At 38.4% G+C, this 18,038-nt stretch overlaps 1 protein-coding gene across 1 annotated transcript in view; it reads right to left on the minus strand.

Annotated features, from left to right (window-relative positions):
- The window catches only part of WASL (WASP like actin nucleation promoting factor), a 54,267-nt gene extending 36,711 nt beyond the window's left edge, over positions 1-17,556 (minus strand). Inside the window, exon 1 of the mRNA XM_084229198.1 lies at positions 17,266-17,556. Coding sequence (XP_084085324.1) covers positions 17,266-17,382 — 117 coding nt within the window. The 5' untranslated portion in view covers positions 17,383-17,556. The remainder of the gene's footprint in view (positions 1-17,265) is intronic.
- Between the last annotated feature and the right edge of the window lie 482 nt (positions 17,557-18,038).

The raw sequence follows: 18,038 nt of genomic DNA on the forward strand, positions 1-18,038 counted from the left end.
AAAAAAAAACACTGAATAGTCAGGTGGGTGGAGGGTGAGCTGTGAGGTCTTTTATAGTTAATCTTCTATTCAATATAAAAATGCTTTCCATAAAATTTTTAATAGATGAATGTTTTGATGTAATGGGGAGCTCACAACTTTAGGGGAAACTATCTTATTGCTGAGCAGCTCAGTTAAAATATTCTTAATGCTGAACTTAAATCTGTTTTCCTAACAATTCCCACACATAAGTATTGTATTCTTAAGTCATTCATTTAAATATCTGTTGTGCATTTTGCTGTGATAAGCACAATGCTAAGTACTGTAGCTCCAATGATGCAAACCTGGAGATGTGTACTGCCCCCACTAACTACAGCACGCTTATTTCTATGTAGCGGTAAAAACATTTTCACTTCCATAGAGATACGGTCCCAACAACTCTACTTCTCAGTATACCTATTTTTCAGCTAAAATTTATCTTGCTTTTTCCTTATCTGACTTGATTTGTATGTAAAGTCCTTGTTACAGTCTGGTTGTCCCTGATAAAACAGAACAAATGATATTTACAAGTGGTCTTGTCAGAGCAGAATTTTAGAAAAATGATGGGGGAAATAATTTGTTCCCGGGGCCTCCCTGGTGGCGCAGCAGTTGAGCGCTGGGTTGCGAAGCTGCCCGCAGCCTCTGCAGCACCGGTTCGATCCCCGGCTGCTCCCCGGCCACTGGAGGAGGGTCCCACATGGCGCGCAGACCTCTCCTGCCGCCCGCTGCTCCCCTCAGCAGTGTACTTCGGTCCTTCTGCCTGCTCTGCTCCCCGCTCTGGCTCTGGTGAATTCTCTCGCCCTCCCGCGCTTCTGACTGTACTCAGTGCTTGTATAAATAAATAAATCTTAAAAAAATAAAATAAAAAATATGTTCCCAATGACAAAAAGAATTGTATGTGCCGCCTCATCGCATCTATCACACTATATGCAGAAGACACATGGAACTCTTGTCTTCTCTCACATCTTCCGTTTCAATTTTGTATTCCCAAAAATGAAACACCTTTTACCCTTCTTTTACCTGGCTAACTGCTCACTTTTCAAATCTCAGTTCAGAGCATCACCTAGTGGCTAAAAAATAAAATTTAAAATGAAGTAGCCCTGTAAGTAATGATAAAGAGCCTCAAAATGCATATGTGGAAAAAAGCAAAAGGTAAAATGTACATACAAAGTGAATGTAAAAATGAAGGGTACTGTATGCCAACATTTGTCACCACCACACAACAAGAATAAATAATTTCGATTTTCCTAAATATGCATGAAACTGTCTGGAAGGTGAACAGAAAACTAGTAATATCTGTTAGCTGTTCAGGAGTTTTGTGTGTGCACATGTGTTTTATCAGGCAAGGACTAAGGTAAACGTATGACAGGGTGGAAGGTAAACATCTCATTTTCCAAATTTTTTTATTTTAAATGATGTGATATAGTAACTTTTCAAAAAGTTAAGTATTGATTTGAAAAGTACACCTAAGAGAAAGGGGAAAAAAAATTCATTCAATTCACAATATGGTATAAGTCTGGGAGAAAAAAGATTATCTTTGATTCAGACTGTAGCCCAGGAAGAATTTCCAGTAGCTTTCAGAAGACTTCCCTTTAAAATTTAAAAATGAAATTGCTAAAAATAACACTGTAGTATCTAAGAGCATTAAGTAATAAAATAGCAAACTCTGACTACCACAGGGAAATATCTTATGTCGGGAATGAAGGCCAAAGTCTGTAGTCTCTTTTACAAACTTTCTGAGTCTTTTGAACTCTTAAACATGATCAAGCAAGCTTAAAATTCAATCTAATTTGTCTTCCACATCTATTATTCTATATGCAGCAACTCATAATTTTCCAAGTTTTTAAATACAGTCAGAGATGAGCATATTATTATTATAGACAAAAGCACATTTACTTTGCCTGACTTTCTTATGTACAGTCAAGGTGGGAGAAGATATGCAGATAGATAATCTGAGACTATAAAAAGTTGAAATTCAAGGTACAACCTAAGTGAAGTTTTTCAGTACAACATTTGAGACTCTCCCATATATTTTATGTAAGAACTAGATATGGAGCAAAAAAACAAACAAGCAAAAAAAAAACAAAACAAAAAACGGCAAGAGCCCATATGAAAATATCCATAAGCTAGTCAATAATTTGAGAAATAAATTATTCAATACCTAGGCTTTATACACTTCCTCAGAAAGCTCAATTTAGTTGGTTCTACAGGCAACTTTTATACAAAATGTCTGAATCAGTATTTCTAATTCTGGTTATCATTAGTGAAATTAAATGAAAACTGCAAACTCCATGAAGTGAGGAAACTTTATCATCAATAAATCACGAGCATGAAGTTTGAAGGAACGTGAGGATTTTATATACCATACTCTGTAAAATCCCTCCATGTATTATTAAAAGCAAAAACAATCTGAAGATTTTCTTTTTTTATGGAAAGAGGAACTTGTAGAGTCGAGTGCATATATACATTTAATAATTTGAATGTTTTATATTTTTTATAAGTGCAAATTATTTGAGAACAAATAAATAAAACTATTTGCGTCAAAGAGACCTTTCACAAAGTTATTCTCCTTTCCAGGCGTGCCCCATATTTGGGTGGCTAGTCAGGTGGGAGGGTGCTATTAGGTTCAAAGTCCTCTTCCTTCTGCCCTCTGATGCTGTACTGTCTAAGGCAGTCATTAGTCATACACAGTAGCTACTTAAATCTTAAGTTGAAAATCTGGATCCTCAGTCCATATTAGCCACATTTCATATGCTCAATAGCTACACGTGATTACAATACATATTGTACTAGTCTGCACAGACACAGGATATGTCCACCTACATAAAAAGTTCTGTTAGGGCCTCCCCGGTGGCGCAGCGGTTGAGTGCTGGGTTGCGAAGCTGCTCGCAGCCTCTGCAGCGCCGGTTCAATCCCCGGATGCTCCCCGGCTTCTCCCGGGCCACTGGAGGAGGGTCCTGCATGGCGCGCAGACCTCTCCTGCGGCCCGCTGCTCCTCTCAGCAGTGTACTTCGGTCCTTCTGCCTGCTCTGCTCCCTGCTCTGGCTCTGGTGAATTCTCTCACCCTCCCGCACTTCTGACTGTACCCAGTGCTTGTATAAATAAATAAATAAATAAATAAATAAATAAATAAATAAATAAATAAATAAATAAATCTTTTAAAAAATTAAAAAAAAAAAAGTTCTGTTAGACTCTACTGCTCTGAAGTCCTAGGGAAGAGATTTTATACAATTACTTTCCAATTACTTTCCAGAATAAGACTTAAAGTTTATAAGGTCAAGAGTAGGACAGAATTAGGATCATTCACTAAGGAAAAGTCATAATAAAAAGAATTAACAAAATCATATTTATTCATAAGATGTCTAGTTAACTTAGAGACTAAATTTGAAAGGCATTAAGTTCAATCAAAAAATATTTCTTAATGTGTTGAGAAAGATAGTTAAGGAATGCTCCCTATCTCCAAGGAGTTAATGACCTAGTAAGAGAGAGATGTGTAATAAAAAAAAGCTTTAACAAATTATGCTACAAGTACCAAATGAAAGTAGAAATAAAGTTGTTCTGGGAAGGCTGAGAAGAGAACCCTGTTTTTTCTAAATAGGGTCAAGGTGAAGGCAGAGAATTAGGAAATGTCCCAGGGAATAGTAAGAGAATTGAAAACACATTCTGGGATAGATTCCACCAGTTATAAGCCGTATGATTTTTAGGAGATTACTTAACTTTTCTATCCATTTCCTTATCTGTAAAATGGGGATATAATATTACTAACTTCATCTTGGGTTATGAAGATAAAATTAGTTAATGCTGCAAAATGGTCTGAACAGTTCCTTCATCAGCAAGATTATCAGAATTAAATAACATAATGAACAAAAAAATGCTCAGAAAATTGCACAGCATTGTTGCACTCACTGAATGGTAATTACTGATATCAGATTTATCAATTGTTGTATTTCCAATCGGATCATCTTAAAGCTGTACTACTAACTTAAAGAAACTAGGGATAGGAGGACTAGTATTTTCTCTGTTCCAACTAGTGGGCACTGCCTCCCAAGCTCTCATCTCCTTCCGCAATACTTCTAATGTTAAAGACCTACTGCCTCTTCTCCAGAGACAAACATCTGTGCTGACTCAAGTCAGTTAAGATTCTCTCCCAGGAAATTAGAATTCCAAACCCAGTCACAAGCCTGCATGGTTGAGGAAGAAGATGTCCAGGGTTAAGAAGTACCACCCACTCCTATGGTTCTCAGTTTCCCAAGCTCCAACAGGTCCTTAAGTTTTATTGTTCAATTCTGTTTCAAATTCCATGGGATTCTCTGGTAGTCAATAAATTTCTTTTTGCTAAAGCCCAGTCACTCTAGTTTCTGTTATTTGTCCAAAAAAAACTTAACAATACACTTGCAAAGTAAATGTTTATATTCTGTATATTCTCATAGCTCTTTAATAGCTTAATGGAAATCAATGAGAAAGGACACCATATGTATATGCTATTATACAGAACTATATGAGATCTGAAGTTTATACCTACCTTTGGCCTGAAGCATTATAAAAGTCTAAGAGGAATATAATGCCTCTATTTTATTCCCCTTCATAAATTCTATGTGCCAATTTTCTTTTAACATATAGATTCATGTTTAAAATTGTAATAGGTTCCAATTTGACAAGAATCAGTTTAAACTCTTTTGCAAGGATTCAATTTCTTTCTTAACCTGAAGCAATTAACAATTTTATTCTTCATCTCCAATTAATCCAATATATCTGAGAGACAGGAGCCAAATAATCTGCAGGTACCTTAAAATACCATACTTCTCATCTTAACTTACATAGTGTTTGTTTGTTGTATTACAATATTATGTCTGAAACTTTTCAAATTTTACATACCTAGAGTTTGAAATATCATGCTCTTGATCAAGACTTTTCTGTATTTCCTCAAGCATACACTTCTTTCCTCCGTATTCCTTTAACATTTCATTTATACAGCCAAAGAAGCAGTTATCACTGACTGACTTGTTATTCGTTCCTGTGAGGGGGCTGCTCACTGATACACCGTCCATCCTCTAAAGACAAGGCTCATGTATCCTTCAACTATGTGCTCTTAGCCCAGGCCAATATTTTATTGCACTCTGAACTCACTTATTGGCTGAACTAAAGTGAAAGAGGTATCTTTCTTAAAATCATACCATTACATTATCAAATTTAAAATACCTTTTAGATGGGCAGATTGCTAACCTGTGGTATTAAAATAAATTTCAAAACAATGATGGTTCTTTTCTTGGCATTTTTAATTAACCATAAACATCTATATGACCTGGTAAAAATCCTCAGGTAATGCATCCCCATTCCCAATATTTTAAATGCCACAAACCACAGGAATTTGCTTCCACTACAACCGCCACCCTCAGAAAGGGGGAGCAAGAGTTTAAGGACAAAAATAGCACACCAAAGTACATTTAAAGAGAATGTACTTTTCCCACTATTTTAAAAGCACATCAAGGCCAGTAAATAAGACAGGCACAGAAATAAGAACATAATTTTTAGCACATTCAGTTAACTAAACAAATAATTTTGTGGTTTTCGAATCTGTCTTAAAAATAGATGGTGCTCCATCTTTTGCATATCATTATGGTACATACACTGTATATAAATGTAATGTACTTGTTAATTGCTCAATAAATATTAAGTACTCCCTCCCATCACTGTGGTGTTAAGAAAACATAAAGCATGACTTTAAACTCAAGGTATTGGCCTTTAAAGAGAAGAAAAGAATTTGAAAACTGGCAAGACATGCAATGACAATAATTCGAAAACATGTAATATTGCACAGAATTTACACCCGATTCATACTTTCTCTAATTGCACAACGTTAAAAACTTTACTTGCATCTTCTCATTTGTATCAACCCCAAAAGACACCAACTTCATATAAGAAGAAAGCAAAACTGGACAGATTTAGGAACTGCCCATTGTGATAGAAGTAGCAAGTGATGGATGTGGGTTATAAATTCAATTTCTCAGTCCAGAAAATATTTAAGTGTTCCATTAGCTTCTAAACAGGAGAGGCAGAATTTTAACTGCTTTTCTACCATAAAAAATTTAACTGACAATTAATTAAGTTTGTAAGAATCTCTGAAGTTAAGTTTTGGTCACAGGAAAGGAAGATAAATAGTTTTAATAGCTATTTAAAGGTCCTATAAAGCCAGCATGACCCTATTAACAAAAAAATCCTGATAGCAAAAATACAACAAAAGATCACTATCTTTTATGAACATGGATTAAAATCCAAATATCGAAAAAGTCAAATACAGCAATCCATAAAAGAATCATCACAACCACATGCTAGCTTTAACACAGTATATACGCAATGTTTAACATCTAAAATCAAAGCACTTCACTATGCTAAAAGAATAGAAAAAAAATCGTATGATCATCTCAACAGCTGCAGAAACACCTGACTATAGCTTACAGCTAAGAGAAATGAACAGCAGCTATGTTATAAGGGATGTGGATAAACTGGGAATACTGTGTTATAAGGTACCTTTATTACCATGAAGCAATGTAGTGATACTTGAAATTGAACTTTGATTGTAAAATGTACACTGCACACCGTAGGGCAACCACGAAGAAATTTTTCAAAGAAATATAATTGTATGTTAAAGAGAGGAGAGAAATGGAATCATACAAAATACTCAAAAGAGTGCAAGGTGAGAAAAAAAGTAGCAAACACATGAGAAAATAGTTTACAAATATACCAGTATGAAACCAATCATATCAATAGCTCCTTTAAATGTTCTGAATATAACAATTAAAGACAGTAAATTGAAAAAAAAAATCCCCAACCATATGTTATCTACAAAAAACCCCTTTTAAACTATAAAGATAAATTAATAAGAGAATAAAAAATAAAAAGAATAAAAAATACTGTGCTAACATTAATTGAAAGAAAGCTAGCATGCTGCAAGCAAAGCATGCTTCATAGCTAGGAAAGTTATGAGGGATCAAAAGGGCATTACATAATGATAATGAGATTAATTCTCCAAGAAGACAGCAATCCCTAATGTGTAGGCATTTTAACAACAGAGCATCAAAATACATGAAGCAGAAGCTGATAGAATCGCACGGAGAAATAGATGAATTCGCTAATTTAGATGGAGACTTAAACAACCCCTATCAGTAACTGACATATTAGCAGGCAGAAAATCAGTAAGAAAAGAGATGAACTCGGGCCTCCCCGGTGGCACAGCGGTTGAGCGCTGGGTTGCGAAGCTGCCCGTGGCCTCTGCGGCGCTGGTTCGATCCCCGGCTGCTCCCCGGCCACCGGAGGAGGGTCCCACATGGTGTGCAGACCTCTCCTGCCGCCCGCTGCTCCCCTCAGCAGTGTACTTCGGTCCTTCTGCCTGCTCTGCTCCCCGCTCTGGCTCTGGTGAATTCTCTCGCCCTCCCGCGCTTCTGACTGTACCCAGTGCTTGTATAAACCAAACAAACAAACAAATAATAAATAAATAAATAAATAAATAAGACATGCCTCTAGAAAATTAAAAAAAAAAAAAAAGAGATGAACTCAACATCACACATCAATCAAGAGGCTCTAAGTCCACACTGACAGTATACTTCATCCAACTACAGCAGTATATACATCCTTTTCCAGCTCACATGGAATATCACTGACAGACTACACTCTTGGCCATAAAACACAATATATTTGAAAGACCAGAAATCATACAAACTATGCTCTCAGATAACAATGTAAAAATCAATAAAAACTGAAAATTTCAAGATATTTTGAGAATAAAAGTACTTCTAAGTAATACATGGGTCAAAGGAGTCTCAAGAGAAATTTAAACACATTTCATCTAAATGAAAATTGGTCCAATGTAGTAAAAGCAGTGCTTAGGTGGAACTTTATAGCACCGAACGCATTTGTGAAAAAGAAAATAGTAGTACCGAGTAGTACTAAGATATACTTTAGAAAACTAGGAAAAAAAGAAGAAAATCAAAGTAAAAGAAAAAACAGAAATCAACGCAACTGAAAACAGGAAATCAATATTAGAATGAAAAGATCAATAAAATTGATAAATTTTTAGCCAGACTAACAAAGAAAAAAAGAAGGAAGACACAAGTTAGTAACACCAGGTCATCATTACTGCAGACAAAAAAGGATGGCAAAGGAAAATTAACTGTATGTCCATTCATAAATATGACAGGTTAGATGCAGTGCACCAACTCCCTGAAAGATACAATTTACCACAAGGAAAACTAGATAATTAGACGAGAACTCTATCTACTAAAGAAACTCAATCATCCTCTCACCGCCCTGGCCGCCACACACAACCATCTGGCCTACACCCCAGTTCTTCTATGGAAAAAAAAAAAAAAAAAGAAACTCAATCAATAATAACCTTCCAAAACCGAAAATAGGTCCAGATGGTTTCACTGATGTTTTTCACTAAACATTTAAGAAAGATGATATAAATTGTCTACAACTCGTTTAAGAAATAGAAGCAGAGGAAATGAAATACCCCTTAACTACTCCGTAAGGTCAGAATTACCCAACACTAAAACTAGATAAAGACATAACGAGAAAGGAAAACTATGGATCAATATTTCTTAGACAGAAAGGCAAAAATTCTCAGCAAACTGAACCTAACAATATATAAAACATTATACTTCTATGATCAAATGGGAATTGTCCCAGGTACTCGAGGTTGGTTCAACATTCAAAAATCAACTAAAATAATCCATCATGTAGAAGGAAAACTTTATTATCATATAAAAAAAAAAGCACGTGACAAAATCCAACAGTCATTCAATGTAAAAACTCAAAAAAACAAAGAATAGAGAGGAACTTCCTCAGTCTGATGAAGAATATCTATAAAACCTAGGGCTAACTTTATACTTAACAGTGAAAAACTAGATGCTTTCTCTCCTAATTAGAAACAAAGCAAGGATGCCCTCTCTCACCTCTATTCAATTGGAAGCCCTAGCTAACACAACATAAGAACAGGAAACAAAAGGTAGACATATAGGCCTAAAAGGAAGACTGAAACTCTCTTTGTTTTTGGATGACATGAATGTTTATGTAAAAAATCCCAAAGAATGAGAAAAAAAAAGTCCGGTCTCCCTGGTGGCCTATGGGTTAAGTCTCAGCGCTGTAACTGCTATGGCCTGAGTTCGATCCTGGCCAGGGAGCTGACCCACATATGGTGCAGCAGACTTCTCCTGTCTCGCCCATTGCTCTCCTTGGCAGTGGATTTCAGTAAAATCCACCGGTTCTGCTCTCCATTCTGTCTCTGGTAACTTCTTTCACACACCCCCCCCCCGCCACCCCTCCCTCTGTTTTACACCCCAGTTCTTCAATGCAAATAAATATCTTAAAAATAAAGAAATAATTAAAAATGACAAATGGAAACATGTACTTGAATGTTCACTATAGCAATGTTTTTAAAGGCAAAAACTTGGAAAGGGAAAATATCCACTTTTACAAGTTATGTTCTTCAGAGATTATGCTGAAGTCCTAACCCCTGTATCTTTGAATGTGACCTTTTTTGGAAAGAGGGTCTCTGTAGATATAACCAAGTTAATATTAGATCATTACATTGACGCTAATGCAATCACAGGTGTCCTTATAAAGGAAAAAAGACATAGACAAGTAGTAAACACCATGTGATTGCACAGGTAGAAAATGACTGAAGTGGTGATATAAACCAAAGAGTTTCATAAATTTTAAACAAAGCTAGCAACAAGACATGAGATAGACTCCCTCAGTTCCTACAGAATCAACCCGGCCAACACCTTGATTTCAGACTTCTAGTCTCCATAAGTGTGAGAGAATAATGTCTTTAAGCCACCCACTTTGCAGTTGTTACAGCAGCCCTAGGAAATAAATACACTTATCAACAGAAATTAATGCTACAAGAAACTCATAAACTGCAGAATGTTGTAATAAAAAATGATACAATATATAAAAAATACGGAGTAAAATAGATATGGAACCATATGAAAGACAAGGGAAAAATTGCAGAAAAATATGTATAGTATTTTTTTCTCTCTCTCTTTTTTTTTTGTAAATTAAAGCGAACACCTATCTCCCTCCCTTCAACTCCTCACTGAAATTCATCCTTTTCAATTGCTGGTCAAGTCATATATGAGCCAGACAACCTATCTCTGTAATCTCGACCTGTGTGACACTTCATAGATTTATTTCACTTCTAAAAGTTCAATAATCAATTCTGTACAAAGGATTTCAAGAGTTCTAGTCCTTTAATGCCTGTTATCTTGTCATTTCCACTAAGAAGTTCTGTTGTTATCTGGAATTCAGTCAACTACCATTTTGCCAAACTTTTCTTCAAATGTTTCTATAGTCTTGGAAGGGCAACTAGATTTTATCTACTGTGAACTTGGACTGACTTGTAATGGCTGCCTGCAAGGATATGTTGAGTATTCAGAAATCAAACCTAGACTTAGGAAGAATAGATGCTGTGACAGGTAGTATCTGTCATGAAAAAAAGACCAAAGATTTAGTATTCCTCAAAACCTTCTTTTTGTTCCAGATGCTGCTACAACTCAGGTTACTTGGGCCAGGTCTACTGAGATGATGAATAAGAAAGTGTTTTAATAAACACTGTAAAAATATTATAAAAATAATTTCCAGTTCCTCTCATCTGGGATCCTTTCTATCTTGACACCTTTTGAATCAAAAATCTATGTGATTTCTTACTATTTTCACACTAAAGTTTAACCCCAAAGTCTCAAGTTCAAAGTCTACTAAAATCTTCAGACTTTTTGTTAACTGTCACAAGCAAACATCTTTCTCAGTTCTAGACAAGCACTCCATGCAAATTTTCTACTCCAAACTTTTGCTCACACATTTCCCCATACCTGAACTGAGATGCTTCCTTGATACTGACATACTTAAGGTCCAAACAATTATATATCAAATCCAGTACACAGAAGATCTATTATTAAAATCTTTATATATAAATATATATTGACTTGTAAGATATATTTTTTTCTGTATGTGATTTTTGTCTTATTGAGATCTTGGCAATCTTCCTCAACATTGCTTATGTCCATGATATTGGGAGGTTGTCGTATTCTCAGGAAGTCTTCAATACTTGATCATGATGATCTTGCATTAATAAAAACAGAGGAAATTATTTGGGTTTCTAACTAGCTTTATGCACTGCAGACAGATCATTCAGTTCCTTTACCATTATGAAAAATGCTTAACATGTATTTAGGTATCCCCTGATAATTTCTAGCAGCAAAAATTAGTTACCAGACTGAAAGGAAGCATTCTTTTTTTTTTTTTTAATTTTGGAACCAAAGCTATGAATAAAAAAAAAAAAAAAAGCTTCACCTCTATTTTTTAAAACTGTAAAATGTTAGTTTTAACTTCTCCAAATCCAATAAATAAAGTTGAACTTTAAAGCAAAACTTGAAAAACATTTCCTTATCCTAAAGTTACTGTGTATTTAGTCTAGGGAATTTTCAACTTTCTCATACCATTTTTACAGCATTTTATGTTCCTGGATGTCTTTCATATTTTGTTTTTGTTTCCATTTATCTGGTCTTTCACAAACACTCCTTTTAATGAAACGGATTCCTACAGAAATCTTCAGGTCAAGTTAAAAATAAGTTTTAAAAAACCTCTATGACAGAGGAACCAAGAGATTAAGGATATTGGGGAACTATAGTCAGAGTAACTGAAATATGAAGTAACTACAAATTTTTCATTGGATTCTGTTTTCTGAAGAGTTGTTTTCCAGATTTGCTTCTTAAAACATTATTTTGATATATTTGATAAAAAGTACAATTTCTCAGCAACACATTAAGACCAAAGTGAAAATGACATTTTCTAGTGAATTTCACTCTCCCATATTGATATGATAGTGATACAGTCTTGTACTACTTCTAAGAATACTGTATAGATACAGTAAATGAAAACAGGATATATTTTTGTTATATTTATGAATAATATTAGGCATGCAAACATCTTCTAATTACTAAACAATACTTAATATTTTAAACACTAAACTAGTCACACCAATTAAGACATTTATTTATAGTTCAATATATATATATACACATATATAATGTATGTATGTATGTATGTTACTGTGGTCAAGAAGGTCTGAACTTGTTTTGCTTCCAGAATCTTTATAATTAAAGTGAACTTAATTAATATTGCTAAATTCTTGTTTATTGGATCAAAGTTCTGACTCCTGAATAAAATAATTTGTAATGCAACTCAACTCTATCTGATCATATTAACTCTCAAGTTTGAATCAGTCTCTAAAATGACTAAGTCAGCTCACTGTAAATACTGACTAACACTTAAACTAAAAACTTAAGGAAAACACTTTAACCTTAGAAAATAAGCAATAAATGCAACATTCAATTATGGTATCATTCATACAATTTCATGTAAGAAATAGGGTTCTAGGTGGAACTGGTTAACATAAGAGAAATTCTTCAAATAACTTCATCTTCATTGAAAGGCACCATACTTCTACTAAGTCAAAAAAAAAAAAAAGCCCAGCAAGTACAAGGAATAATAAAAATAAATCAAAATTAGTTGAGAATTGATTATTCTGTTACTAACATCTTTTAACTCTGTTTCCTTTATTTTTGTTTGTTTGGTTGTTTGTTTTTGGTGGGACCCTCGGTGCTGCAGAGGCTGCAGAGCCGCCCAGCACTCAACACTGCGCCACCAGGGGAGGCCCCCTTTGGTCTTTTTAAAGCTGAAAACCCTATTAAATTATGATGTCCCAAAACAGGTTAGAAATGGAAATTTGCAATGATGATTTCAGATTACCTAACTTTCATTTAGATATATACTATCCGTGTCTCCAATGTGCAAAACAGACACAAGCCAGTGTTCACAGAAGGGCTACAGAAGGGCCACCTGCTACAGAGATCTGAGAAACTACACAGTCAGAATGATAGCAGGTTCAAGCTGTAAGACTGACATTATTTTGTCCAAACACTCATTTTAGATTAGTGAAGAGAGGGTCTAGAAGGTAGATATTTTTGTCCACATTTACAATTGATGGCAGAGCACGGACTCAAACTGGGGAATTCCTAACCTTATGCCAGTATCTCTTTTTTCCTCGTAGTCAGGAATCAGGAAGGTTAAAGTTGTCCAGAAAGTCCCCAGAGGGACCTAATAACTGACTTTATTACATTATTAAAATGGTTAGAATTTACATAAATCAAAATAAATACAATATAAAGTTCAAAATTTTACACTAAAACCTTCCTGCCAGTAAGAGGACAGCTAAACTGAGTAGTGAATATCATTAATGACAATGGCCTTGCACATGTTTCTCAAAACTCCCAGAACACTTTGTATCAGGTACGCTAAGTATGCTACATACTTTACTGCATTATTCTCTAAAATCTTTGACTAAACCCACTTCACAAACCAAACACTAAGGCTCATTGCTGTTAAGAAATATGCCTATATTACAGAGCTAAGAGTAATAAGAAACAGGATTTATAACCCAGATCTGCTGATACATCTAAATCACATCACCTCTTGAGCTTTTAGTCCACCTTGTATTTTTATACAACAGGTCCTTGAATCATGCCATTCATTCTAAGTCCCTTGTTAAACTCTAAGGGGAGAAAATAACAATCCCAGCTGATTTAGAAGGAAATTACGATTCAAGAACCTCTTCTTTTGTTATGTCTTTTTGCTTAAACAATTTCCAAGAACCTATCCCCATTATTTGGGGACTTTACTCCTATCTTTCCTCTGTACAAGACTGCCTTTTCATCCTTGCACATTCCAAATTCAGTGAATTTTATCCTGTTTTCTCCTTCCACTAATATTACCCAAGGTGAAACAGTTACTGGCCATGCCTTCCCACCAATACTCCTTACTTTAGGCAGTCATCAAAAGAATGATCCCTCTGGTTTCCTGTCCCTTACTTAAGAATTAAGAACAGAAACAAAGTAATTGTTGGACAGCAGAACAAATCCGCTTTGTTCTCCTGACAAGTGAAGACAAATCTAGTTACTACCTGCATTAAAAACTGAAGGTTTCAACAATCTGATGAAGCAGTGAGAAATGTTGAATGAACTCCTACGGCATAAACAAGCTGGCAATTATAATTACTCAATTTGTAAGTACTCAGTGATGTATGCGAGAGGTTAATAAAAATTACAGAAGACCACATGGGCATAAATCCTAATCTCACGAAGTGAATATAGGGTGAGTAAACAAAGAAACAAAAAGTAAGTAAAGAATATAAGAAAGTTAAAACAAAGGCTGAGGAATTAAAGAAAATATAAGATTAAAGTTGGTTATGTCCCCTTAAATATCACTGAATCTTGAAACAAACCAACTAGGTGAGTATGGCGGGAAAAGGTGACAGTCACCAACATTACTAATAACTTCCACAATGATATTAAATTTGAGAACCCAAGCAGAAACCCTCCTCCTCCCTTTTCCCTTCCCAAGTTGCTTCATACCTCTCATCAACCTGGACGTATATACCTATCTTAAATACTTAGGTATTGCCCCTTCTAAACTTTTATTCATTCTCTTTCCCACCAGCCTCTCCTTTGGTTCTCTAAATCTTTATAGAATTAATAGCATCCATACATTTCCATGCAGTGCTTCTGCTCTACACAACCACTCCATGAACAAGTATCCCTATTTTAGAGATAAGAAAACCAATCCTAGGGCAAGGAAATTAAGAAATGTGTCCAAAGTGACCTGATGAGTTTGAACCCTGGTTTGCTGACCACAAAGCCAAGACATTTTTTCACTGTGACAGTCTCTTACACATCACTCAGTCTCACATGTACTTTGAAGTATTGTTTCTTACTCATCAGTTTACACATTTGTTTCCCTTGTTAGACACAGTAAGCTCCACGATGGCAGGCATCAAACCTGATTTCAACCTCAACATTTAGTTACTCATTACATATTTGTTGAGTGAAAGAAGGCATCTCCTCATAGTTGGTATAACTATTTGTTGCATTTCTTCAATTCCTAAATAGAGCTTTTATACATTTCTTCCCTAACGAATTTAATCTGACCTATAAATGTTACTGATGGATTTTTTTGGAGACAATGTATTTCAGTTTTGTTTTGAAATACACACCCACATGCACAAGCCTGGTCAGCAGAGAAAATTGCCCCAAAATATTAAAATATCATTTTTACTTCAATCCCTAGTAATGGGAGAATTCATATATTAAAGCTAATCTTTGCAAAACTTTTTACCACAAGAGCAGGTAACTATAACCATGTGGTTTTAAATGACACATGCAAAAGGTAACGCTGATTAATAATAGATAACATAAAGAAATTAAGCAGTGAATACTAGCAACCTATTTGGCAATCCACTTATTTATGTTAACCAGTAAGTAGCACTATCGTTCTCTTCACAATATTTTTCCACATCTGTCATTTTTGAGACCAATAATCATTGCAGATAAGCACAGGGCAATTAGTAAAATATTTGGGTTAAATTTAATATTCTTCTTGCCTAAAGTTCAGGTGTGGTATGTAAAACATAGTGAAACTACTTGTTTTCTGATAGAGATTAAATACCAAATATAATAAGCCAGCAAAATTTTAATTTTTTTCATCTCAGATACTGTAACAATCAAAAGTGCAGAAGATTTTCCTTAAATGAAAATAGACAAAAATTAGCACTACTTTAGGAACATTTTATCAGTTTTTGGTGAAAAAAGAAGCGATTATTCCTGTAACACCATTTTTAGAAAAACTCAGTAACAAGAAAAAACCCTCATATAACAATACGAAGTAATGGAAAGCACAAGGGACGAAACGTCAGGCGTCCTGGTTTCCTAGTTCTGATTACATTCCTATATTGCTGTGTGACTTAGGGCTCACTGGCTCAGTTTTTTCATTTGTTAAAAAAAGTTGAGGGGGGCAGGGACTTGGTTATCTTTAAAGTTGTTTCACAAAATTCTGATTTTATGCCACTCCTCTTACTTCATTCGTCTAATCAGTAAACTCAGACTAGCTTCTTTAAGGTCTAACTGAGATATGAAACACATTTGAACTGAATGTAGCGATTCCATCTCCAACTGGACAGTACAGGATACAAAGGGTAGGCTCCTACAAAATGAACAATGCAGTAACGTTCCAGAAATTGTGTAATCCTAATCTCTGAAGCAAGCAGGTGTAGGCTAGCTTGACATATTTAACACTACGAAGACGTAAAATGGTGCTGCTCTGTTAAAATTTCTGTAGGGGTTTCCCCGTTTCTAGTGGCACATACTCTGCAGGTGCCAAGGAGCAAAGAGGAAAGAGACCCCAACTGCGTTACAAGGAACTCGACCACAGCTCACCCCAGCCACCGCAGAGAGATGCAGCCTGACAAGGCCTACACCACAGAGCAGAACCTCCCCACCCCCAAAAGTGCCAGCAGCCAATGTAATGAATGCTTCCGTCAACAACACACATTCCCCTTCCCACAGCAGAACTGCTCGCTCCCAACCGGCCATCTGGGAATGGAACAGGCCGCACAGAACCAACCTAAGAAACATTTTGGGGCCCAAAAGGCTCATAAGAACTACCAGAGATTGCGCTTCCCCGGTGCAAGGTTGTGGGAGAGCAGCACCTCCGCCCAGCAATGCAAAAAAAAAAAAAAAAAAAAAATCAGTGGGGAGGAGAGTAGGAACCAGGCCTGAGCGAGACTGCTGGAGAAATCAACCCTGTTCTCAGCAGTGGGGAGCGGGAGCATTTCCTGCCTCCGTTCAGAACCGACTTCATTCCCTCCTGAGATCCCACAGAGGGATTAAAATCCACCTTCTGTTCGCTTTCATTCATATCTGGGCTTCCTCCCCGCACCTCCCCACCCCTGGAATCCCTAGCATTGTGAAGCAAGGTGTCCCCCCCGATCACGGGTGGTGGTGGCGAAGCGAGGGCCAGCGCAGGGTCCCAGGATCTCAGATGCAGCCATTCTTGCAAGAAGACTATTCCCCGGTGGCCTCAGAGTAAAGTTTGAAAGAGCCGAGAGGACCCGGGCCCGGCCCCTGCGGAGGTGACACTTCCCAGCTCCCCGCAGCTCCGGGAGGCGCGTCCGGGCGCCCCGGCCGGCCCAGCCCGCACCCCGGGAGCGCGTCCAGGTCGCAGATCGGGGGGCGGGTGCCCGGCTGGGGGAGGCCTGGCCGGCGGCTGGACCCCGCGCCTCCTTCCCCACTCCCACCCCCCCGCCCGCCCGGGCCCGCGAGACAACACCGGGGCGGCGGCGCGGGATGGGCCACTGACCACACATTTCTTGCCCAGGAAGGTGAAGAGGGACTCGTTCTCCTGCGGGGTGAGCAGCATGGACCCCACGTTGGTGACCCTCCGCTGCGGCGGCGGCTGCTGCTGGCCGGAGCTCATGGTGTCGCCGGCGGGGTGGGGAGCCCGGGCCGAGTCCCGCGGCGGGCGGGCGCGCGCGTCCCCTCCTCGGTGACAGGGCGGGGGCCGGGCTCAGGCGCGCAGCATCCCGCAGCCCCGCCGGCGCGGGCAGCAGGAGGCCACGGGCAGGAGGAGCCGACCGCGGGCCGCCTCCGGGCCGCGCCGAGAAAGGAAGCTCCCCGCTCCCGCCGGGCTGGGCTCCGGCCGGATGTCCTCGCGCTCCGGCGACTGCGCTAAACTCCCAACTCCTCCTCCCAGCCTCCTCCCGCGGCGGCGACGGCGGCGGCGGCCGCACAATCCAACATGGCAGCGGGGGCGGGCGAGACCACAGGACGCAGGGCGCGGGGGAGCGCGCCGGAAGCGCGCGGCTGCGGCCCGGCCCGGAGGAACTCACAACCCCCTCCCCGCAGCCGCGGTCGGCCTCGCCGCGCCGCCGCGGCCCCGCCCACTTCCGGCCCGCGCGCTGTGAGGCCCGGCCGCGGGTGCCGGGGTGCGGGCCGCGGGGTGGTCCGTCGGTTTCTCGGGCCGGCGGCAACTGCGGGCGGGGAGAGGAGGCCCGTCTGCTCGCCGCCCGCCCCCCCCTCTGCGGACGCAGCCTCGGTGCGCGCCCGGGCCCCTTCCCGGGAATAGTTTATTCT

The sequence above is a fragment of the Talpa europaea genome, assembly GCF_964194135.1.
Source record: "Talpa europaea genome assembly, chromosome: 3".
NCBI classification, from domain to species: Eukaryota; Metazoa; Chordata; class Mammalia; order Eulipotyphla; family Talpidae; genus Talpa; species Talpa europaea.